Below are 24,047 nucleotides of genomic sequence, written 5' to 3'. Positions count from 1 at the left end.
ATTAAATCCATCGTCTATTCTATCAAGTGTCTCGCATACAATCAAGCGTGAGAGAGGTCCATAGAGCTGTCTTTCATAGAGTAATTGCATGAAGGAAAAAAGATCGTCGCGTAGAGATTATTTCTAACAAGCACGACTAACCTAGGAGGTATTACCTGACCTAACCTAACCTAAAGTCACGATGGCTTCCCGCTCGGGGTCCCAGCGACCAAAGGTCAAGCCGACGGCGGACGAGAACCACCGGGTGATCCAGAGCGTGCGGCGGGAGCGCCACAGGCACAACGCGGAGATGCGCCGCGTCAGGGCCAAGGTCAGCTCACTGGAGGCGGAGCAGGACAACCTGTGGGTCGAGAACAAGCAGCTCCAGGAGGTCCTGGATCACTTGCCCGACCAGACCTCGATGGACGAGTACGTCGCGCGCATCGACGCCTTGCAGGACGAGAACGATCTCCTCCAGGAGGAGATCTGGAAGCTCAAGGGCTTGTCGACCGACCAGGTAAAGGAGCTGCGGGGAGAGGATCTCCCGACGCACCCCCGCAACAGTATCACTCCGGAGGAAATCGCCGTGGTAAGTGAGAAATCTTCCCCTTTTTTCCACTTTTTTTCTAAAACAGAGTGTACTTACTAAATATGTCTTTGTTGCATATTATAGGAATATAGAAACTTCATCGACCAGATCATGAACCTCATATACTCGTGGGTCAAGCCGCTGCTCGAAAACGAGCGCTGGGCGCAGAAGGTAGTCGAGACGGCGCAGAAGGACGGGAGCAGCGCGGCGCTGGTGCGGTGGCTGGACGCGTACCCGGACATCGCGCGGCTGTCGTCCTTCCACGTGTCGACCGAGTACGTGCTGCTGGCGAGCATTATCCGGTGGGTCGACCAGCACGTCTTCCGCGCCGAGCTGCCGGGGGTCGCGCCCGAGCTGCTCGCGCTGCTCGCCCGCGTCGAGGACTCCCTGGACAACCACGTCACCCCGCGCCAGCGCGCCCTCGAGCTCCGCCGCTGGCGCCAGACCACCTACTTCGCCCTCGTCCACCACCCCGAGTACAAGGGCGCCCGGTTCGCGCGCGAGGCGGCCCTCGGCGAGGCGCTGCGCGGCATCCTCGCGTTCCTGCCCGCCGTGCGCGACGGCGGCGCCGAGGTCCTGCAGCAGCTGCGGGACATCGTCGTGTTCCCGGCGCTGGAGCTCAACGAGCTGTTCGTGACGTCGACGGACCACTTCCAGCTGCAGATATGGGACTTCCTTTCGCGCAATAATGGCAGCAGCAGCGGTGGTGGTGGTGGTGGCGGCTCGGGAGGAGAGGAGACGGCGACGACGGTCGAGCAGCTGTGGGAGTACCGGGACTGGATCGAGCTGGAGGACGCGCTGGACAACAACTCGACGAAGGTGACGATCGCGGACAAGAGCGTAGAGGAGGCGGCGCGGCGGCTGGACCCGGTGTGCACGGTGGTGCCGGCCGTCGTGCTGACGAGCGCGGACGACTTCGACGACGTGACGCTGTGCTGCCGGGCGTACATCATCGCGGCGTGGGGGCTGCCGCAGGCCAGGGAGAGGAAGTGGAACGAGCAGGTGCCTGGGTTCTTGAATGGATTCTTGGCCTCTTGATGAATGTTTTTATCATCATCATCATTATTATTATTATTATTTTTTAAAAAAGACTTAAAAATTGAAGAAGGTAGATCAGTGTAGAGTTATGATTAAGAGAAGAGAAGAGAAGAGAAGGGGACGGATGATGATACGATTCTTTGATGATCAGAGAAAGAAGTATATATATCTACCCAAGGTAGGTACCTACCTACCTACCTCCATCTACCTAGCATTAGTTTCGGAAGACTCTGTGGCAGTTAACGCGTCTGGGAGCGTATCCAGCACTTCGAGGAAGTCTTGGAACTGGAAACCACTTCGCGATCTCTTTTCGTGTCATTCGCATTTAATGGGTTAAGGGTAAAATCATTATTTTAGCGAGTTTAACGTAATAATACTACTACAATGTTTTACTCTTCCAACGAGAATGCCTATATTAGGTGATACGTATCAACGTGAGTCCTTCGAGGCTTCGACCAACTACCCATTTTGCCCGTATGGTTCTCGATAGGCGTGGACATTATTCTTTAAGTAGATAGTTAAAGGCCTTGGGAGCTTATATACACATCTTCGAAGCCTCGATGTTCTTAAACCAATGAAATCTATGTCATCAGTTCGTTCCAGGTGTAGTCGTTATTGTCCTTAACGTGGATTTACTCTTCTAGGTACAATACAACAAGGCTGAGTGAGAATCATGCGATAACACTGCAAACTCTCCAATAATATACTCAGTATTGATACTCGAAAACCATTGATAGATTTCTACTTTAAAACTCTCGTGTCTTTGAGACACATATCTTGATAGTACTATATGAATGATGAGCACAGATATAGAAACCCCGATTTCCACGCACAACTCTGGCGGGAAACCTACCAAGCCGACTTTATGTAAAAGGAGGTAAGTTATACACACAGTGGTTACATTAGAATGGAAGCAGTATTGGGTTAGGTACCTATGTAGGTAATTGCTTTTCCAAGAACATGCATGTTTTACCCGCTGAAACGTTTTCCATGGAGTAGTGGACTTTGGAACCGCCACCGACTAGGTTAGACTTTGGTAGCCAATTTATTAACCCATAAGTTCTAGAAGGTATTATTCCAAGTGTTCGGGAACAATGTTAATTAATTGATTGTCTACCTAAATATAACTCGGTACGTCATATCATACCATAACAGTACGGCGCAGTTATGGAACGCCCCCACATAGAATACACAAAGAATTAGAGTACCCTCGACAGGGTCTTTTTTTTGTGGATGGGTGAACAATATGATATAGCTTGTCTCTTACATCGGTCACTGCTACAAGCTTTATGCCATGTAAAGGATTGAGGTAAGGAGCCATATCTGAGCTAACAGCGACGGTAATATTAAAACCATCAAGTTTGACATAGCACTCCTCATTAGCAATGTTATCTTACAGAACAGTTGACACACATAGAACAAGACTAATCACGTAACGTAAACTGCAGAGGCGCGAGCCAGGCTTGCTTTCTGAATAACTCTTGTTCGTCTAATGCTAAACATAAGACATGAGTTCGAGAATAATTAAGGCAAACATCCACTGGTCCTTGATTGCGGACAAGTTGATGTTAACCAATACCACAAAAGAGACAGAATGGCTAATTCCATCATATCCTTTTTTTCCCTCCTCGCCAACAACATGACTTAGCAGGTCATTTTACTTAATGCCTAGCTAACAGAGTACCTCCTCTAGTTGTCACGATACCTGAAGGAAAATTAAGGTTGGAGCCAAAAGGGCCAAGAGAGAATATAGGAAAAAACAAAGAGCGAAAATCCGAACTCTTCATAGAGTAAAACGCCATACAGGTCCGTAAACAGATAGGTCAAGGTATAAGCAAAGTCAAATATGCACAGGTAGAGGAGGGGGAGTTAGAGATAACTCATCCTTCCTCGGTAAAGCCTTAAACAGGCAGAAAATCTTGGAACATGTCGCCACCGACTCCGTACATGCAACAAGTTAGTTAGTAATACATAAACATTCAGCGGGTGCCACCGAGAGCGCTGATTCTAGCACCGGAAGGACGGTGAATGAGACTTTCGGCGTGCTTGCCGACCACACCCGGCTCTTGCGGCAAGGTCTCGCTTTCGCTTCGTTCAGCTAAATCATCTTCGTCATCCTCCACGATCTTGGTGGGGATCTCGTTGTGGATGTTGTACTGCTGGCTCGATCGCTCAGGAGTTGTCATAGTCGATGCCATGGACATCGCTGTGCTGCTTCGGTTGGGAATCAAGTCCGGGGTCGCAGGGATACTAGATACGCGCCCGGAAGGGTGTAAGTGGCTGTCATCGCCAACTTCAGAAGGGGCGGCCCAATGTCCGTCGTCGCTAGGGGCCATAGATAAGTTGCTTGCTCGTCGGTGCGATCTAGAGGATTCGATTTCGGCATCTTGGGCCAGCTGAAGGCCCTCAACGGCGGCCTGACATTGCTCTGCAATATTCCTAATAATGTGAGAAATAGCATCTGTCTTGTCCTTAAGGTGTCGATCGGCCACGTCGGAAAAGCTGGCAGTAGAATGTCGCTTGTTTGCCCGGCTCGGGTTCCTCAAATATTGGCCTTTGAAACTCATTAGCGACCAAATTTAATAGGTCAATAGGTTATGTAACTTACCATCTTGGTCTTCTTCTTCCTCCTCAAAGCCCTCTTCGACCTCACTGGCCAAGTCATCGCGTGTAGTCAAAGACTGAACCAAGTGCTCCATATGGTGCGACTGTCCTCCGATCAAGCTACGTAAATGCAAGACCACACGACGTGCTTCATCACGTTGCCGGATAATGGTGACGTTGGTGTGTTGAAGGGCGGCCAATTCCTTCTTGTTTCGCTTACGTTCGCGCTCAAGTTCCTCGGCAATCTCCTGTTGGAGAACGAGAGCTTCGAGAGCATCGTCTCGCTGCTTCTCAGTACCAGTAAGGCGGACTGAAAGACGGGCGTTGTCATCTTTCTGTTGGTCAATGAGACCACCGAGTCTCCTATTTTCTCTCTTGTGAGTCTCAATCTTAACCTTCAGGTCTTGAGTTTCTTTAGTAAGCGTCTCAGCAAAGGCTTGGAATTTCAGGAACTGTCATGTATGTCAGCATTCAACGTTTTTTTTTTATTTTTTATCGCTCGGTAGAAGATATTTACCTGCTGCTTCCAGCTTTCTAACTCTTCAACTAGGTAGTTATTCCTCTTTGTGACTTTGCTAAGTTCTGTCTCCATACGACCCTTAAGGTTAATGAAATCTTGCCATGCCTCCATGGCATCACGGGAATATTGATTGCGTTCTCGGACGATCTCGTTCAAATGCCTCATCGAAACCTTTGTCATTAGAGGCTTCTTGACGGAACCGCCCAATACAGCCTTCAAGCCAGTGTTACGACCCTATTAGAAGTAATTAGCATTGCTGTTAACAAAATTTGGCTGCGAATCGTGGCACCTACCATCTTCTCACAGACGTGATCCATCACGGCCATTACAGCATCTTGATTCCACCACTCGGGATCCTGAATAGATTCGACTTCGCCACGCATAACGATGATTTGACCCGCAGGTACCAGCTTTCCTCCACCATAGGCAGAACGCAAATGTTGAGGAACACCGGAAGGTGTAACATCGCCGTTCAAAGCTTGTGTTAGTCGCGTCACGAACTTGTTGCGCTGGTTCGCATTTAGGGCAGTCGGAGGACTGGATGTCAGCACAAAGTTACGATCTAAATCAACAACAAGAGCGTCGTTCGGAGCAGTGAAAAGAGACCTGCACTCGGCAGTAACACCAAGGATGTATGGACCCGGCTCCTCCACTAATTCCTTAGCATGGCGAGCGTGAACAACGGGCACGTAAAGGCCACTCCATTCATATACTCGAACGCAGAAACGAATAGTCTCAGCAGCCATTGTTAGCATAGCGGGATAGTGGCTGACAAATATGATACGCCTAGTAGGAGAGATGGCCGCCTCGATGACACCAACAATGTTCGGGATCGAAAGACAAGTCCATAAAGGCCACATAGCGAAGTTCTGGAAACCGGTCGGGGACGAAGGGAATTGATAGCAGAGGGCGTAATCCTTCATGTCGATTCGGACCAGATCGTTTAATCTCGGTGCGGGGAAACTAAGAATTCGCGATACCTCTTCAGCGTGGAAGAGATTGGTGGCCTTGTTCCAGTGAATCCACATCCCTCGCAAGTAGTCGCCTAGAAGATTGTACAATGGGTATCGAGAGAGAAAAGACAAACAGTACGGAATCCAGTAAGTCTCATCGGCGTTGTCGTAGTAGTCAGTCTCGGTTCGCTTCCTCAAGTCCCTAATGGTCTCTGCTCGCTTCTCATCCGCCCTTGACCATACGCGCAGACAGATACCGTAGAGTGTGTGAGATGAATCCTGCTGGAGAACAAATGCATGGTGAACGCAGTGGGGTTGACTGCGGCCGGTACAGATTTCGACATCGTGGGGAAAACAAGCCTAGTCTTGTTAGTTTTTGACAAAGTCAGGTTTAAAGGAATCATACCCTCATAGCAGCGTGCAAGGCTCGGGCAACTTCATTGTCCTGTTCAAGGCGGGGGCTGCTACCAAGAATCTCCGGAAGCCAGAATTGTCCAACTGCACCTTTCATGTGGCCGATCTTTCCTTGTGTCGGGGCGGGAGCCTTAACCCATTGAGAAGGCTCTCGGCCGACACCGCAGACCATATAGGCATGGGTTAGAGTCTTCGGTGTTCGCTGCTGGGGCTTCGAATTGAGGGTCGACGGAATCGGCTGGGTGATACGAGAGTGAAGAGATGAAGTCCTGCTCGGGATGATCAAGTTATTGTCGCCCTGGTCGCGCGTACCCGGTCGAGTGTCACGATCGCTTGTACGCGGGCGCGTAAATGATGAATGCGTATTAAGTGAAGGGGCCATGATGGGCAATTGGGTACGTTGAACTCGTTGAACTCGTTTGTTGCTATCCTATGGAAATATCGAATTAAAGAATAATAGAATGGTAACTAGACAGACCAAGTTACTGCTCCTGTCAGAGACTCTCTCTTGAGATTTTGTTTCCGGATCTAATAGACCAAGAAACAAAGCCACCAAGCTGCTCGACGACGGCGACAAGCTGCAGCTTTGCTGTCTGAATGGGAGACAGAATACAGTCCTTGCTGCAACTGCTTAAGTGGGGGGAACAGAAAAGCAGAAGGGAGAGTTGGAAAAAGACGAAGCTCTCTAGGAAGAGAGAGGAAAGGAGAGACTAGACAGGACTTGGAGGCAAAAAAGGGCCGTCGGTTGGTAGAAAAGGGTTTGTTCGGAGACAGTGCGCGAGAAAGGGATATTTGCCCCGAACGAACGAGAGAAAAAAAAGAAAAAAAGAGTCAATGCGCTCCCCGAATTGTCCCTCTTGTATCGACCCCTGGTAGAAGAAGAAAAAGAATACCTGGGTTGCCTGGTAATGAACGACGACGAATTGGAACGGATTGGTCAGTGACGAAGTGTGACAAGACCTACAAGGCCTACAGGGCCTACAGGGCCAAACGATAGAAGGGTCAGCTTCAAGAACGGCCGTGCTAGCTGCCGTGTAACAAAGCACAATTTTGCTAGGGGACGGGGAAATAATAAGTGGAGTTGCCTGCAAGAGATTGCAAGATAACTGAAAATGACTGGCGTGCCTTAGGGGATCGACTCTCAAAGGGTGGCAGGTACCTAAGGTAAGTTGTATATCGTTGGAGATATTATGCAGCAGTCTGATTATGCAGGCCGCGAATGCAACCTTAGCCTCGTACTCAGTACCTCTGACACCTAATTCAGCAGGGGGGGTTGGAGCTATCCCCGGACTAGCTCTCCTGTTAGAGCAGCATTAGCCTAGGGCCCCTGGCGTCTTCGAAATTTCGGCAGCCCCACCAGATTTTACATCCTAACAAATAACGTGCTTACTTTCATAACTAAAGTGGGACGGCATGGGAGGACTAGAGCTGGACTGGCTGGATTAGCCTTGAAAAAGGGGCCCGCCTCTGCAAGAAGCCACGCCGAAAACCATCGTCAGACTTACCTTCTACATGTAAGTACCTTTTTATTCACCACCCGCTCAAAAGCAACAATGTCAATCGAATTAAGCTCGCGCGCATCGAGATACCTAGAGCCCGTTTTTAGGTTTATTTTTGCCTATGTCACAAACACCTAGCAAAAGGTTTAAAAGGAAGTCAATCAAAACTTTTAGGCTAATATCGAAATCAAGAATGAATAAACAGGTACCTAGTTACGTATGATTCGAAATAACTTGCCTGGCAAGTCTGGTATCTAATCCAGTGCTGGCTGGGATTCATCTACTTGGATAGTCCGTATTGGTTCAATATGAACACAGTGTGAACCGAGTTATTAGATATATCCCAAGTTACTTAAGGGAAGTTGAATGGTAGCGACTCGTAAAGAAAAATTAAAAGGGAAAGAAAAACATTCTAACAATATGAGTGAGAACTTGCATACTGATTAATATCATATTCTGTTTTCTATGAGGTGATATTTCTGATGAGACGATATATTAATAAGAGTAAGGGGTTATAGGTATTGCATCCGATAGCCTCCCCTACTCAAGCACTGTCAAGTAACGTCTCAAATTAAAAGGAATTCTGCGAGACGGTGTAGAATTGTTATTGTTCTACAGCTAGGTAGTAACACATATACATGATACATGACACATTATGATATCTTCGCCCTTTGATTCACCCACCACCTGCATGGTGGCTGGCACCATTGACTCGGTTATCTCAGCTTGCCGCCGACATGAGGCCTCAGACCCTTCCACAAGATCTGGCATACGAAGTAAGTACTATTAACTACCTGATACCGAAGGTATCGGAGATATCCATCGAATAAGGTAAGGTAAAGACAAGATACCTACCTAACCCAAGGTACTTATAAAAGCCTGGAACACAAAAAGCCGACTTGCCTTGTAGTTAGTGAGGGTTGTTATATCATGTCAACATAAAAGGACGCACAGTACGAAGTATTATCTACCCATCATCTTACAAGACAGACAAACGTCCATACTTGGAAATAATGATCATAAAAGCCTCTATTCGGTCGCTTTCCTCCTCGCTAACTACGTACCTTACTGGACAATTTAGTCAACTGACTCTCAGGAAAACTTCCAAAACAGGCAATTCTTCATTTCCCATCTCCTGTGTTCTACATTTGAACTTATGCACGCTATGGCCCATCGCAATGGTTCATCCCTTCACGTGTGCCCTTCGTCTAGTTTTAAACCTGGTGATCCTTCCAAGCCTCTACGTACTATGACTCTCTAGTAATCGACTCTTCATCTGTTTGTCCACAAGCCACGTTTTCTATCGTTCTCTATCTATCAAGGCAGACCCAGGAGTTTGGGCTCACGTCCTGCTATAAAAAAGAATCCCGGCAGTCTTGGATGTTTTCGCAATTCGGAAAAGGATGACCCTTGAAACGTGCCAGCTGTTGCATAACGCTGGTTCCAATGATGGTTCCAACGATGTTCCAAGTGAAAAAAATCGAGTCGCGGGGTGGACGGGTTGAACATCTTTCCGCATTGAGATAGCTGCAGATGCGTAGCGGGAAGCAATACCGCTTCTATCCAACAAACCGAACAGTCAATAGAAAGATTCAGATCCATAACGAAACGAATTAGGTACTGGCATCATGTCGAACATACATACTAGTACGTGCTTCAATCCCCATCGGTGGGCAGCTCTGGGCACAATGTTCTGGGTCCATCAAGCCTCGATTGGGTCGAGATGCACTGCGCTGCAAAGCATCGTGATAGCTACAGCAGCTCTGCCAATCGGCTCAGTTGCACCTTGCAGAGGCCATTAACTGATCCCCTTCATTACTGGTAAGTCGGTCGACTACTGCACAGAATTTATTTACACTACTGCCAGGGGATCAAAGTGGTCCTTATAACACGTCTATTATTACAGCGTTCTCCCGGTTTACAACTCTAACCCTGTCCTCCAAGCGTACCTCCTAATGTATGATGCTTTAAATCACATAATAGGTACTGTGATAAGAGGGTATCATGCCATTCAATGCCCAACTTATCTTCACCAATTTTTTACATAGTTAGTAGCTCCCGAAATTAATTTGAGTCTTTTAATGCGTGTCTACTCATATGATACACCTAGTACAATAAGGATTACTAGATGTTATATTAACAGCGCAACGAATTCAACTATTAACTTGGGACTTAAAGTGTCTACCTCTGTTTATAGCTCAGTATCCATACCTACCTTCTATACGATCAATACAATTTGTATGTTAGCGAAAATTTTCGGAAGATGCCCCAGACTTGCTCGCCGCGTAATAAATTGAGCCGTCGATCCCACGTGTCTCAATCCACAATGATATACGGCCCCCAAGCTGTCGGTACTACACTAGTAATAAAATTGAATTGGCTGTTAGCATATGACATTGTGCTCGGTAGCTTTCTCTTGAAAGCCTTAGCTGTCTACCTATCTACCCCTAGCACATGCTGCTCATTCTATTCAGCTAAGCCTGGACGCTGATGAGATGCTTAATAACCTAGGTAGCGATAATTTCCAAATGTCAACAAACCTCAGCTGTTTTCATACCAGTCAGGTCTACCTCGCTAGCCTGCTTCAGATCTTGGTTTACCCCTGGCTTCGGTTGCATTCGCCTAACACTAGATACCAGACGGGTCTAGCATGCGATCCGAGCACATGGCTACACACCCTCAATAAGTAAATACCTTGGATTCATCCTTGTGCCACGTGATCCGTCTCTATATGGCTGGCGTAGCTCAACCGTCCTGCCCTCCAAGGCGAGCTCTTCAGCTTAGGCGACCCGAACCAACGGACCATTCCTTTCGGCAATTATTTAGACCTATATATCCAAGGCTCAACCACTATGAATCTATATACGGCGGTGTTCCTACTTGATTAACCTACTCTTCTCTGCATCCGAAGCCAACGAGTACCTCTCCAGGTTGTATATCGGTCCAGGGCACCCACATTAAGGTGTTAGATTTACCTCTTGTCGACATGCTTCTCTAGACTTTAAACCGATGAATTGCGCGTCTATATCCCTTCATCCGTCGACACCCTAGGTAGCTTTCCGGTATTCCCCGCAGGAGTTTCTTCCGTATCTTCTAATCCTTCCAACTGTGAAATCCCTTCCCCGCTATCCGAATCCTTATAAGTCAACTTAGCCGTCTTCGTACTTCGAGGTTTGTCCCACGCATACATGGATAACTACATTCAACTTAATCGAGAGTCAATGCGATACTATTCAAGATCCAGTGGAAGCAATAGTTTTTACATGGTACGTATTCAGTATTGCCCTAGTGACAATAGCTGGTAAACTAACGGATAAGAAGTCATGGCATTCTCTCGTAGTTGCGTGACGTTCTAGTCAGCTCTCACACGTGATATCTACCTCTCGTCTATTGTCAGCTGAAGAATTATCTAGCTATTACTACCCCGGTACAGTAATTACGAAAAGAGTCGTACCGGGCCCTAGCGAAACCGCTGAAGGCTAAATCTATTATATTGGCATGAATTAGTTAATTGGCGTATCAAGCCCTTCCGGTTGTTTCCAGACGCAGATAAAGGGTCCTCGGTACAGTAATCGATACATCTTAGGCGCAATATATTAAGTGTGTTAGGTACGTTAGCAGTAATTGCCAGGTGGACGTATGGCTTTGCGTCTACTTGAAGTAAAATTCATTATCAATTCTCGAAGCAGGGCAACTGAGTAACATATAAAAGCAGCGGAAATTTGTGTATCTCTTTAAGCCAATGGTCATTCATCTTCCATGCCCCTTTCAGCCTTAATAGGCAATGACAATAAATATATTATAAATGTACACTTAATATATTACAGCACCTAGTGGCTTTTGGTACCACGCGGAATTCGTGAAAAGGGATTAGTACAAAGTAATAAATTACAATCGATATCAATTTCGAAAGAGACGACAGGCAATAACTGTGTAACTGTCACATGTCAAGCTACACCAAAGCAGGTTTTCAATATTGCTTTAGGTTAAGTAGGTAGGTACCTACCTCTTAAAGTACTCAGCTATTGTGTCTATATTATAGGGTGATCCGTCTAAAGCATCTAGAACGCTGATCACTCCAATCGACGTACTGTTACACATACTAAGGTCTTGTCTCGTCACTGTCCGTGTTGTGCCCTTATATATACGGATAAAACAATAATTCCTCGAGTTAACATCGTTCTACCTTTTACGAGGGGCAGTAGTTCGATAGCTATCTCCACGTACCCTTGTATCTATAACATCTTTATAAAACTAATCATACTCCCATATACCTACTAATGACGACGACATAGTGATAGTTAGGTAAATGTAGAGCCATAGCTTCACGTTTCCTATATAGTTTCTGGATTGATCATACCACGTACTCCACTGCTACTCAAGTTTCCCAATTAGGTCTTCCTAGACACCTCACCTCGAGGAGCCTAGGGCTGAAGAGAGCATTAGGCTAACAGGCATATACGAATATACTTATCTACCTGACATAGATGAACAAATATCCTGATGAAAGCAAAGTGATGGGTACCAGACCATACCCGGTCCAATATCGAGTGTACCGGCGGCATGACCACCTGTTCTCCGGTCGCTAGCTAGTGATGCAATATCAGCTATGAAGTCCGTAGCGGGTAATACCTTTTCTTCCGCCTAGATGGCATTAGTATCAGCGTTCTCGGCTATATCAGTGACCTGGTCTAAGGGTTTGGAAGGGTTGTGGAAGATAGCTAGGTACACTAGGGACCAAAAGGTGTAACAATATTAGGTCGAGGGTTTGGCGCTACTATCTCCACCTATAAGGCCTCACTGACAGTACCGTGAAAGCACCAGCCATTAGTTGTTTATATTATAATAGTTACAATGATTAAAAGCTGTGAACGCCAGCGATTGATTCGTAAAATCCAACATATGTAAGACTCCGTTACGTGTAGACATAGCAGGGGAACCAAGTAGCAGTGAAAGAGCTCTTATATCTGATTATAATATACCATGATTGCTAAATGTTTAATGTTCTATGAGGAGGTAGTCGCATTCTTCTTAATAACTTATGTCATGTTTCGGGAACTAGATTATAAAATAAAGCGTGCTGTGAGTGACAACTACCTATCCAACATGGCACAATCATAAATGTTATATGTGTTGATGCCTTATGAGGAAACCTTGAAGATGATACCCTTAGCCACTTTATATTAGATCCTGAAGTTGTCGTTGAGTTACGAAGGACCTTATTCCTGTATCAGAGAGAGTGACCAAGAATAAGCTATCAAACGTCTGTCGGGAGTCTCACTTGAGACTCCTTAGTTCCCAAGGAGTTGTCTTATATATAGCTTTGGCTTCAGAGCTATCGTAGTTAGAGCTCCTTGCGGAGCAACGAAGTTGTTTTCCTACCTCATGCTCTGCGACGTGACAACGTCTGGATACCTACATAAGCTTGAGAATAAGTCTTTCTAAGCGTTAGTAGTGAAAAATCATACCGGTTAACTCCCAACAGCAACAATCTCAAGGTGTACGAATTTCGCAAATGTAGGTCCTGTGATAATCGAGCCCCTAGGCTATCATCTATCTTAGAGGCTAAGAGTTCGACAACTAGGTATTTTAGCTCCAATCAAGCAAGTATATAGGCAGGATACGTGTCATAGCCTCACATTGAGAGGGAAATTGTTTTTTCCTTATCTAATAATTAAGCTCCGCATTTTACACATCCCCAGAAAGGGGCTACAAACCTATCTTAGATGTGCTAAGACACCCAGATAGCTCTCTGGGAAGACTCATCCAGCAAGGAGCAGTCCTATAGATACACTTTTATAATAGACAACATCGTGATATTCGTAGCACTCGATGAATTATAACGAATGACTGGAATCATCCAATTATATGAAACGTAGCAGATTTTTGGATAGGTACAAGCAACTAGCCTACGCAGTTATTGAAACGACACTTGCCTGTTGTGATATGCTATCCGCCCACTCGGAATACCTCTCAGTAGCTTCTGAGTGCCAACTACCTAGTTATCCGTTAAGCGGTGCAATGGGATTTAGTTAATCTGTAACACATCGCAAGATGATTATATAAACATAGGGACTTCGGCGTGAAAGGGCGTTCACAAGTTAAACTTTGCCTATCCCTTAGGGGCAAAAAGAAGGCACCCCGTCTAGTCTCTAGATAGTCCTTTGTAAAAAATAAATACTATGGATAAAAGTGAATTTTACTTATCGTATCATATTCTCTTTTCCGCCGAAAAGTGCTATTTATCTAGCTCAATGGAATATTGGTAAAGGGGAGAAGAGAATACACAGTAATGAGCACACTTTCCACAGTAGAGGATTTGTCATACAACAGGAGCGCCTATTTATCTTCTCGACCTTTTAATCGGCCAATTAAGAGCTCTTGGACGCCTATCAATAATCCCTCCTTAGGAATGCTATGTCCGTGTCAGTTGCACTTGGAGTACCGTATCTACTCAATCACAAGATCCGTTACACTTGTTGGAGAAACGGACAGGTCCAGTGTTAGGTAGTTAGCGGGACCATTCAAAAGAATCGATTTACCATCTATTTCAATCTACCTCCAATTTCGAACCATATATTTACCTAGCCTTTGGCCTAGAGTGGTTCAATTAGGCTTTTGGTAGCTGAGCGAAATTGGCTGCTAAAACTCTTGGTTTGCAGAGTGTTATATGTCAGCTAATATGCTCTCTTGGAGTGACTTGACTATATTACTACTTGGGTACCTTAGGTATCAGAAGCTGCAGCACTTCGACAACTGCCCTGAAAAACTCTTCATACCTTATTTGATGGGGTTGAATTAGGAAGAACAAGCAAGGGACGGCCTTGATAGCTCTCCCCCCTGAGGCTTACAGCTTGGATCAGTTCTCGCTCAATCCACATCTCGTAATCTCCCCCTTTCGGTTCTTACCAACGTAATGTTCCAAATATAGTTTTTAAGATAGAGAGCGACCTATACCGTTCGACTTCCTGGCTATGGCGATCAATTGATATGGGTTAGAACAACCGTTCCTCGAGTCTTCTTGATTTCATTTGTCCTGAGGGAATGGACTAAGACGATCGCCGAATTTACCACATTTACCGTAAAATTTCAACTACTTCTACCATCGGTTGGTGGTCTAGTCACGTCCTGGACCCGTGGTCGTAGATTATCTGTCTAGTTGATAGGAAAAGCTTACATAGGTACCTATATCCCAGTTGGATTGATCGTAAGAGCCATGTGAGATGTAAGACTTTAGTCCGGGAATTTGAACTCGTGCATTAGATTAGGAACTCCGACTTAAAGCTCTGGTCGAAGCATCTCACCACCGACGTAGGATTGGGCATCCAAGAGATCCAGTGTCAGGAGAGCCAGGCTCTCCCATAAACTAACCTACCTACTAACGTACATGTCTTCGTTCTAAATTGGCGCGTAGAATTTTACCCTTCTATAATTTGCGAGGGTTACGCTAGTATCATGAAGATATGTCACCGTCGCATTTCTAGATTCGAAATACCGACTACCGCACTCCATGTAAGCAATCCGATCTATAAGATTCGTGTGTTGGTAACCATATGGGAGGGGTTAACCATACTATTGGCGAGACTGGAAGGCGAAACGCAGATTCCAATAGCAAATCTCTATGTCTGTGCCAATGGACATTCTATATGCCCATATTAAAAATTTTAAGTGATTCCCATTATGTCCAAAACAGAAAATCATGTGCTTATCTCCATTACTTGTTCATGGCTACCACCCAAAGCCCCTCAAATCTCGCAAGAATAAAAGGTAGCACCCGGCAGTCTAGGCCCATCTATAGCTCTTAGGAGCATTGACTCATCTTATCCACGACTCGTTTATTTGTGTGAAGTGGCAGTGACACAACAGAGAGAGCGCAGTGAGTTTTCTGTCATAATGAGAGTGTATTATTCTCTTCGCTATCCTCGTGTTGACCGGAGTTGTTCTTCTTATCTATAGTCTTCGTTCTATAGCCCATCTACTCCGCGGATATCCTTGGTTCTGTGGCTTTATAACCCCGGTTAATAGTTATATGGTACTGGTTGCTACATAGGGTTGCTTCCCTACGACTGCGACTACTTCCGATCAACTTGGCCCCGTAAAGAACCCCGAGGCACACGTCCGGAAGCAGGACCAATGTTTTGTGACCCTCGCTTTGTGCGATTTAGGAACTAGCAATATGGACCTGTATTGTACAACCAATCTATTATTTGACAACCTACCTCATACGCCCAGGAGCACTGAAGAAGGGAGTAGTAGCAAGCTACGATATAGGTGGCAAGAATGATCTCACATAGAGATACTCGTAGAATTACCACGATGACAGGCACCGCATCCAGTTTCCCATTTCGCTTGGTGGACGGGCTCGTCATTTCGTCTCGGTAGAGTAACGTTGAGCATACCTACCTACCTAGGTAGGTAGGTTTCATGTCAATTCTGGTGGTATTGCTAGCAATATTCGCTTCGCGGTGCGAATTAGGTACGGCAATCGTATATTACGATTCGCAGAAAACTTCTCGCCGGGAATTGCATTTGCCATAAAAGCCAAGAATGACTTGCAGAGTGCCTAAGTAGGATTTCTGCTAGGGAGGGGTGCTTTTCGTGTGCCGTACTCGTACACCCTGGGTTACCACGTTGCTACGTTTCGTCACTCAACTTCATTCCTAAATCCGGCACCATAGCAGGTAAATAACTACCTAACCTACCTACCTGGTATGCATTGCCCAAACACTGCGCGTTGTCGATCCTCGAAGTGTTAGAATATTCTCGTCTAAAACTATCGGAAAGTGTCGCTCCTTCAACTATTCTGGCTGTCGAGCCATCATCTGCAACGGTACTGGCAAATATTGCGATAGCTGGCTTTGGACACTCAGCATTCGCGCAGGCCGCACCAATGTCGAAACGCGCCCCCTGTTAAGTCCTGTCCGGTCTCGTCGGGTGGAGTCCTACAGCTTGGGGGCCAGTAGTATGCTGTGTCGTGGAAAGTGGCTTGCGAAGGTATTGACACATCCTACGTGTATGACCTCGTGGATTAGCAACCTGAGTTTTAACTATCTAAGATAGCCACATATACCCGTGATGGGACCACGGCCAACCGGGATCGCTGGACAGTGGACGTTCTCAGAGTCGTTTTGGAAGAAAAAAAAGCATGAAGGAGACGTCCTTCCTTACGGAAAGGTTCATCCAATGGGGATGTATCAATGCCAGCAAAAGAAATATTGGTGTGTACGCTTGGGCACCTTATCCGTTAATAAGATAGTGGGTGCGGCGGAGACGAAGCTCTACAGCAAGCGTGCTCTCGCATATTATACCAATTTCCTCAAATTGGAGGGACAGGACAGGACAGGGGCGAGAAGAGGTGAGGAACTAAGCAATAACGGAGTGCTGGTGATGTGGCAATACCATAGGTTCCGACGAGATTTGATGAGATATGGTCAATCGGGCCACGCCTTTTTTTTTTCTTTTTTTTTCTTTCCCATCGGCTTTGCCAGACCTGACGAGATTTCGGCCCAAGATTGATAGTTGAAGCTACCCTTGCGCCGTTGGGCAAGATCCTAGTCAGTAGTCTAAACGCCTAGTGTAGGTTGCGAGCTGATCCGGTTACGGGTCTAAAAACAGTAACGCGAGACACCAACAAGTCTGACTCGGAAGCAGGGCCCACGAGGTCCAGACGGTGGAGTTTGCCCAGTCCGCACAGACGCAGCAAGATGCTTATGCTAGGAGGTTAAAGGTGGCTGGACTATAGATAAGATGATGGGACTCGGTGAGGTGGCCGAGGCGGGTTGCCAGGTTGGTAACAACACAAAGAAATCCTAAGGTTTTACTCCAGTCTCTCCAGTCTCCCCAGTCTCCAGAAAACGATCGCATCAGGACTACACTACAGACGTAGCGCCGATTGAGCAATGTTGTGAAGCTCCGGATCAAGCTGTTGAGCTACATCCGTCGGTAGTGATCGGCCGCGGTGTGGCATTGACTCGATTGGCGTCGACCGAGTGGGCGGCGCAAGCCGATTATGCACGATGACAGGGATTAGCTCAAATCATCTCTATAGCACACGATGTTATGCAGAGGTCGCGGCTGATTGACATCGCAGGTTGCCGGAACACAAGGGGTGGTCGCGGAACCGGGTGTTGTGATATTACCTAGCTAGGTAGGTACCTAGGTATTGTACGGGATATCGAAGACATGTACCAAGTATGGAACGAAGTGTAGATCAATGTGTTATACATGGTATACGATTACAATGTAATTCTATACATTGTATACATTGTATAGAATGTATAATGTGTATAGTATATGTATAGGCAAGGTTAAGGTGATCTATCTGTCTAATATATCGCTTCCACGACCTAAGACCTGTAGGGAAATGATCAGACCTCAGTATCACCACGATGGGCTGCTAAGGTTGCACAGGCCGAATAAATGTTTGTCATATCCGTATGATCGAGAGAGCTGTATACAACCACACGGAGAGGAGATCAATCACTTGCGTCGCGTACCTTAGGTAGCTGTCTACCTAAGTAGGTACCTAAGGTATGCTTAACCGGCTATGTAAGTTGCAAGTGTTGTATGAGATGTATGAGACGTATTTGAGTTACGATCACGGAATACGAGTAAGGAAAGACGGGTATGGGACTGGTGTCGTAGATGGTAACATAGGTACTATGTAATGTAGGATGGTGTAGGATGGTAAGTTGGGGAAGGGGGAATTTGTTTGGAATGAGTTTCTTGGTGTGATATCATCGAGCGTCAATTGACGCTATAAACAAAACTGGATATCCTTATCAGCGATCAGCTAGGAGATATGGACGTTACCTTACATAGTAAGTACCTTAGCAAGACTACTAGGTAACATTGCTACATTTACATGGTAGGTACCCTGACCTGATCTATTGCACTACATATTACACTATAGATTTACTAGTGAACAGGGAAAAAGTACACTACCTATAGTGCGTGCATGGTATCTATAGTACGTATCTCTATGTATTATTCATGTATTCCTTATCTTGTCAACTTTTTAAGAGCCTATGGGAAAATAATTGGGTCTCTCCATGTATGCTCTTAGAGGATGATCAGCACTAATCTACCGCTAATCCTGATGTAGTATTCCGGTTTTTTTTTTAGTTGTGGGCTAAAGGAAGTAACTAGCATGGAAAATAAAAGAAAAAGGAGAAAGGAAAGAAGAAACACCTTGTCTCTCTTTCTCACACACAGACTCAAATTCACACACACGTATTAAAAATCTTTGTTATTAAGCGCAGCTGGCAAATTCATAATGGAAGACACGAAATCGGACTTGGCAAGCGGGATTGAGGTAGTAGTGTAAAAAAAAAAAAAAAAAAAAAAAAACATACCGCTGGAGCCGTTGACAGCCGCAGGCGTCATACAGTTTTTTTTTTTTTCCCTCTTCCTTTCCATCTTGCGATATTTCCCATTATGGCTCTTATGGTGGCGCCCACGAATCATGAACCGCTCCAATCATCCAAAAAGGGCATTTGAAGCACCATCCCGCGCATGTGAAATTGACAAGCAAAATTTCAAATTCCCCCTCCCCCTTCTGCACCTTTTGCACCTCTGCAGCTCTGTGCAGAACGCTGCCCCTGCGGCTCTGCCGTGCCCTGTTTCACTACCGGGCGGTTGTCTATTCTTAATCTATATACATACAGGATGGATCGGCCAATCCGTATGTATAAACGTGCCGGGCACCAGCTCATGCTTGGCTTACTTTAAAAAGGGAAACAGAAACAGAAGCAGAAGTGATCCACTGATCCACATCGCAGTTAAGATGTCCAAGATGTCCAGGGTGACGAGATGACAAGATGATTGACTGATGGTAAATGCATGGAAGCCGGGAAACACAACAATCCGTGCATTTCAGTTCTTACAACATCATCATCCTGTCCCACTTTGCTATACCGTATTTTATTTTTTTATTTTTATTTTTCGTTTTCTTTTTTATTATATAAATTTTTTAATTCTTTTTTTAAACCACTGCCTGGACTGATTACTCCTTGGTTCTACTGTATTGTACATAAACGGTACCAACATCGACGTCAGGAGTCAAGACACAACATTACGAGCCATTAGTATTCCTTGCCGCTCCACCCAACCTGACGTTGGGTCCCTCTCTTGATTGAGGTCTGGATCGCCCATAAACGCCTGGTCCTTTTTTTTTTTTTTTTTTTTCTTTCTCCTCCCCTTCTAAAAATTTCCTTCTTCCCCCTTCTAACCGTCTTCGAACGGTAAACGGTGGACGGTGGAGTCCCCCCCAACGAGATAAGAAAAATGGAAGGGGGGTTGTGTCGCTAGGTTGTTGCTAGGCGTCGCCCTTCCGACTCCTTGGCTGGCGCTGGCTTCTCTCTAGCTAGCCACTGAAGGGTCGCACTTGATGGGCAACCTTGCTCTTCTCGTTGTTCATTGAACGTTATCCATATGAAGCCCGTCTGTCGGTAGTTCTGTCGACATCCAATCCCAAGCGAATGTTAATCCAAACTCTGCTGAACAAAACAGCAGGCATCTTACTTACATCGGCCCGTTATCACCCCTTCCTGGCCTTCATAATCCCTCCTCGTCTGGTGTTGGGTGTGTATCTATGTCAGATGTGGCCCACCTGGTTGTCGCCATTTGCACTGATGTGGATAATATCCGCTTCCGTATATACATTCGTATATATCTTGAATTGTGCATTACCGCATTGTATTGTACAGTACATACGTACATACACACAATATACTAGTTGCGCGTCACGATACTAGTTTGAGTAACGAGCCATCCCCGAGCTTTGAAGATCTGTATCGGGTCTGGAGCTTGTCCCCAGTTTATTAAATTCTGGACCGTCCTTCTCGTGGTTTCGTTTTGTTCTGTTCAGCGTAAAGACAGACGTCTTGGACAATTACGAACCCTTTTGTTGTAACCTCCCAATAATGGCTCGACTTATCCTTTGATAATACTTTATCATTCGCTTCTCTTCACCCATTGTGTATAGGACCTTTCCTATTGTATAGCTAGGGTCTTGCATCGGGTTTGCAAATTTCACCAACCCTATTTCTAACTTTGCTAAACGACATACCGACCTTAGCTGCTTTTTACCCTACCTTTTTATTTTTAACCATACCTACCTCTACCATACTTTTTCCCATTATTTCGCCCCAAATAAAACGTAGAGTTTCTCTAGGGCTGCCAACCGTATTCCCCCGCAACATATATCGGATAACGTTCTGCATTGTCTGATTAAATCTTGTTTACCTCCTTTCTACGCCTGGTCCCTCGTTAGTTTTCCACGTTTTTTAGAGCCACTAATTCCCTCGGCATGGACAAAACCCCTGGGACACCTCCCAATGATGCCAGTGCGACCTCGACTCCTCCCGCTGAGGAGCCTCGGAGTCCAGCGTCGCCCGACCTCAATGCCATCAACTCTATCAATGTAGGAACGAGAAAAGAAAAAGGTCGAGTACGCTTTAATAGTGTCGCCGGAGTCGAACCACCATCTTTTTTTGATTTATCTGGTGTCTCGGCGACGCAATCCCGCAATGATGTCTTATCCTTACCTCCGCGGCCTAGGCCTTCGGTTTTGCGCGGGAATTCCTATAACTCGGTGACTAGTATGCCCGAGTCTATCGACGACGATGATCCTGATTCCGAGAAAGTGATGTCGGCCCACGCGGCACAGGAGCGTGCCCAGCAAATCGCCGCCACCTTACTAGGCTCGCAATCCGCCCCAGGGTCGACAAGAACCTCTCTGGATTCGGATGCCGAAACGGTGAATAACGGTGGTGTCGGTGATATACCCTCTGGATTTTCTAGTATGGTTTTGGATGACTACCCTATGAATACCGCGGATATTTCCAATGGTGAAGCACACAAGAGTACCTCCGAGGAGCATCGGTCCGTGAAGAAAGAAGCGTACAACCTTGTGCGTTCGCACACACGAAGGAATAACCATGGATATCAGCCGGCAACCGCCAGTACCGCTTTGAGCTCCGGCCAGAACACGCCGATCGATGGGCCGAAACATGAGCTATACGTAGCGCCACCGACGGAATATCGTCCCAGTGTCCTGTCCAATCTCTTAAAGTTGTATAAACCTGCCGATTCTGGCCAGTCCAATAATTATCCACCGAGCCGGAAGTCCGAGCATGGTAGTGAATTTACCACACCGGGCTCTTCTGGTGCTACTACACCTAACCGACGGAAATGGTATGAAAAGAACCGCTCTCAGGATACTCTGGCCAATTTGGTCGAAGCATCTGCACGTCTCGCTAGTGCTGGGGTTAGCGGACCTGGAGCGAGCACCGCAAAGCCGAAGCGACCCAAGCACCGGCGCAGCCCGAGTGGACGGATATTGAGTTTTGGCCGACCACGGATGGAAGACGAGATTCGGATCACGTTGCATATCGCGGAGACGCTGACTCGACAAAAGTACATCATTAAGATGTGTAAGGCACTCATGTTATACGGAGCCCCGACTCACCGTCTCGAGGAGTATTTGCGGATGACGGCTAGGGTGCTTGAGATCGATGGACAATTCCTTTACCTTCCCGGCTGTATGATCATATCCTTCGATGACCGCTCGACCCATACCACTGAAGTAAAAATTGTTCGGACTAATCAGGGAATTGATCTTGGAAAACTCAGAGATGTTCATGAGATATACAAGCTGGTTCTCCACGACAAGATTGACCTGGATGAGGCTATTGAATCCTTAACGAAAGTCATGGACACCAAGGATAAATTTCACCCGTGGCTTAGAGTCCTAGTATTCGGTCTAGCGAGTGCATCAGTCGCTCCGTTTGCTTTTGAAGGACAATTGATCGATCTCCCTATCTGCTTTTTCTTGGGTTGCCTCGTTGGTACTCTGCAGATTATCGTCGCGCCTCGGTCCGATCTATACAATAACGTCTTCGAGATATCTGCGGCCGTATTAACTAGTTTTCTGAGCAGAGCATTCGGTAGTATTGCGGGTGGAAAGCTGTTCTGCTTCTCGTCCCTGGCTCAGAGTTCCATTGCATTGATTCTCCCTGGATGGTTTGTCTGTAAGTACCTAATATAACTTCGGTGCTCTCCTGAGCTTGCAAATCACTAACCGGCTCTATAGTGTGTTCTGCTCTCGAGCTTCAATCCCGGGCTCTGGTACCTGGCTCCATTCGTATGGTTTATGCCATTATTTATTCGTTGTTCCTTGGTTTTGGCATCACTGTCGGAACCGCACTTTACGGTTTGATGGATCCCAAGGCCACTTCGGCAACAACCTGCGCAAACCCGATACCTACCTACTACCGATTTTTCTTTGTGCCACTCTTTACTTTGTGTCTTGCTTTCGTCAACCAGGCAAAATGGAAGCAGATGCCTGTTATGGTAGTTATTGCTTTTGCCGGATATATTGTCAACTTCTTCAGCAGTCCCAAATTTGCAGCCAGTCCCCAAATAGCCAACACGTTAGGCGCCTTCACCGTCGGTGTCCTTGCAAACCTATATTCACGACTAAGGCATGGAGTAGCAGCAGCAGCTCTTTTGCCCGCTATCTTCGTACAGGTACCCAGTGGCTTGGCGGCGACAGGAAGCCTTTTAAGCGGACTGAGCACCGCAAACGAATTGAACAACTCTTCTGAACCAGTGAACGGGACTAGTACTGTGAGTTTTAACATATACCTTCAACCTGCTTTTTGTTTTTGCAGGTCATTAACTAATACCCCCGACTAGATCACAATCGCGCAAGGCCAGCCTCTAGATACAATAGTGTTCAATGTCGCTGCTTCGATGATTCAAATAGCCATTGGCATTACTGTAGGCCTTTTCTTAAGCGCACTTATCGTCTACCCATTAGGCAAACGCCGGAGTGGTTTATGGACCCTCTAAGGCTGTGCAATGTTTGTCCTTTTGTGTTTCCAAATTTCGAGTTCGGCGTTTGAGCGTGGGAGAAAAAAAAAAACATTTTATTCGATTCAGCAAGCGAGCATTGAGTTTCAAAAATCCGTCGGCTTATAGAGGATAAACCTAGATGGTGTTATGGACAGCAGCATATAAATGTATAATATAGAGGTATTGCGGAGGAATTAGCCTCGCGGCCGGGGTTGGTAGGGCGGCACTTTGGAGGAGTTTTTTTTTCTTTTTGATATGTGATATGAGGTATCGGCATATGCGACGGCGTCAATGCTCTTCTGTTGTAATATCGAACATGAAGAAAGGCTGCGTCAGAAAAGTTGGAAAGGCTGAAGTACGACGCTTGTCGCTTATATTTCAACTCAAAAGCTGCACAACGTAATTGACTTTCGTCATGTCCGAATTCACTCGTAAATTACCAGGTAGTTACCTATTCTCTTCTTAAGAGATGTATATATTATAGGGGAAGGGAAATAAATTGTAGCTGCGTCAGCAATAGCAGCAGAAAACAACTCCTGTCTTTTTTTTCCATGATGGAGATCTCGATTCAAGCCATAATCTTCGAGAAATGC

At 46.1% G+C, this 24,047-nt stretch overlaps 3 protein-coding genes across 3 annotated transcripts; 2 read left to right on the top strand and 1 right to left on the bottom strand.

The window, feature by feature from the left end:
• The first annotated feature begins 51 nt into the window (after positions 1-51).
• Positions 52-1,989, top strand: F4812DRAFT_467700 (uncharacterized protein). Its single transcript, XM_047938693.1, has 2 exons — positions 52-568; positions 653-1,989. The coding sequence occupies exons 1-2, from the start codon at positions 182-184 to the stop codon at positions 1,604-1,606; spliced, it is 1,341 nt and encodes a 446-aa protein (XP_047794052.1). The 5' UTR covers positions 52-181; the 3' UTR covers positions 1,607-1,989.
• A 1,267-nt stretch (positions 1,990-3,256) lies between these two features.
• F4812DRAFT_190213 (AEX-3 domain-containing protein) lies at positions 3,257-6,643 on the bottom strand. The gene is made up of 5 exons (XM_047930124.1): positions 6,090-6,643; positions 5,024-6,043; positions 4,728-4,964; positions 4,215-4,662; positions 3,257-4,160 (listed from the first exon to the last, which is right to left on the bottom strand). Exons 1-5 carry the CDS (start codon positions 6,477-6,479, stop codon positions 3,586-3,588), a joined length of 2,670 nt encoding a protein of 889 aa, XP_047794051.1. The 5' UTR covers positions 6,480-6,643; the 3' UTR covers positions 3,257-3,585.
• Positions 6,644-20,611: 13,968 nt separating this feature from the next.
• F4812DRAFT_190120 (DUF1212-domain-containing protein) lies at positions 20,612-23,665 on the top strand. The gene is made up of 3 exons (XM_047930123.1): positions 20,612-22,628; positions 22,691-23,226; positions 23,296-23,665. Exons 1-3 carry the CDS (start codon positions 20,906-20,908, stop codon positions 23,449-23,451), a joined length of 2,415 nt encoding a protein of 804 aa, XP_047794050.1. The 5' UTR covers positions 20,612-20,905; the 3' UTR covers positions 23,452-23,665.
• Positions 23,666-24,047: the final 382 nt, after the last annotated feature.

The sequence above is a fragment of the Daldinia caldariorum genome (genome assembly GCF_022478825.1).
Source record: "Daldinia caldariorum strain CBS 122874 unplaced genomic scaffold F4812scaffold_2, whole genome shotgun sequence".
Lineage (NCBI taxonomy): Eukaryota > Fungi > Ascomycota > Sordariomycetes > Xylariales > Hypoxylaceae > Daldinia > Daldinia caldariorum.
Note: the sequence above shows the minus strand (reverse complement) of the source record. Positions and strands in the feature narration are given on the sequence as shown.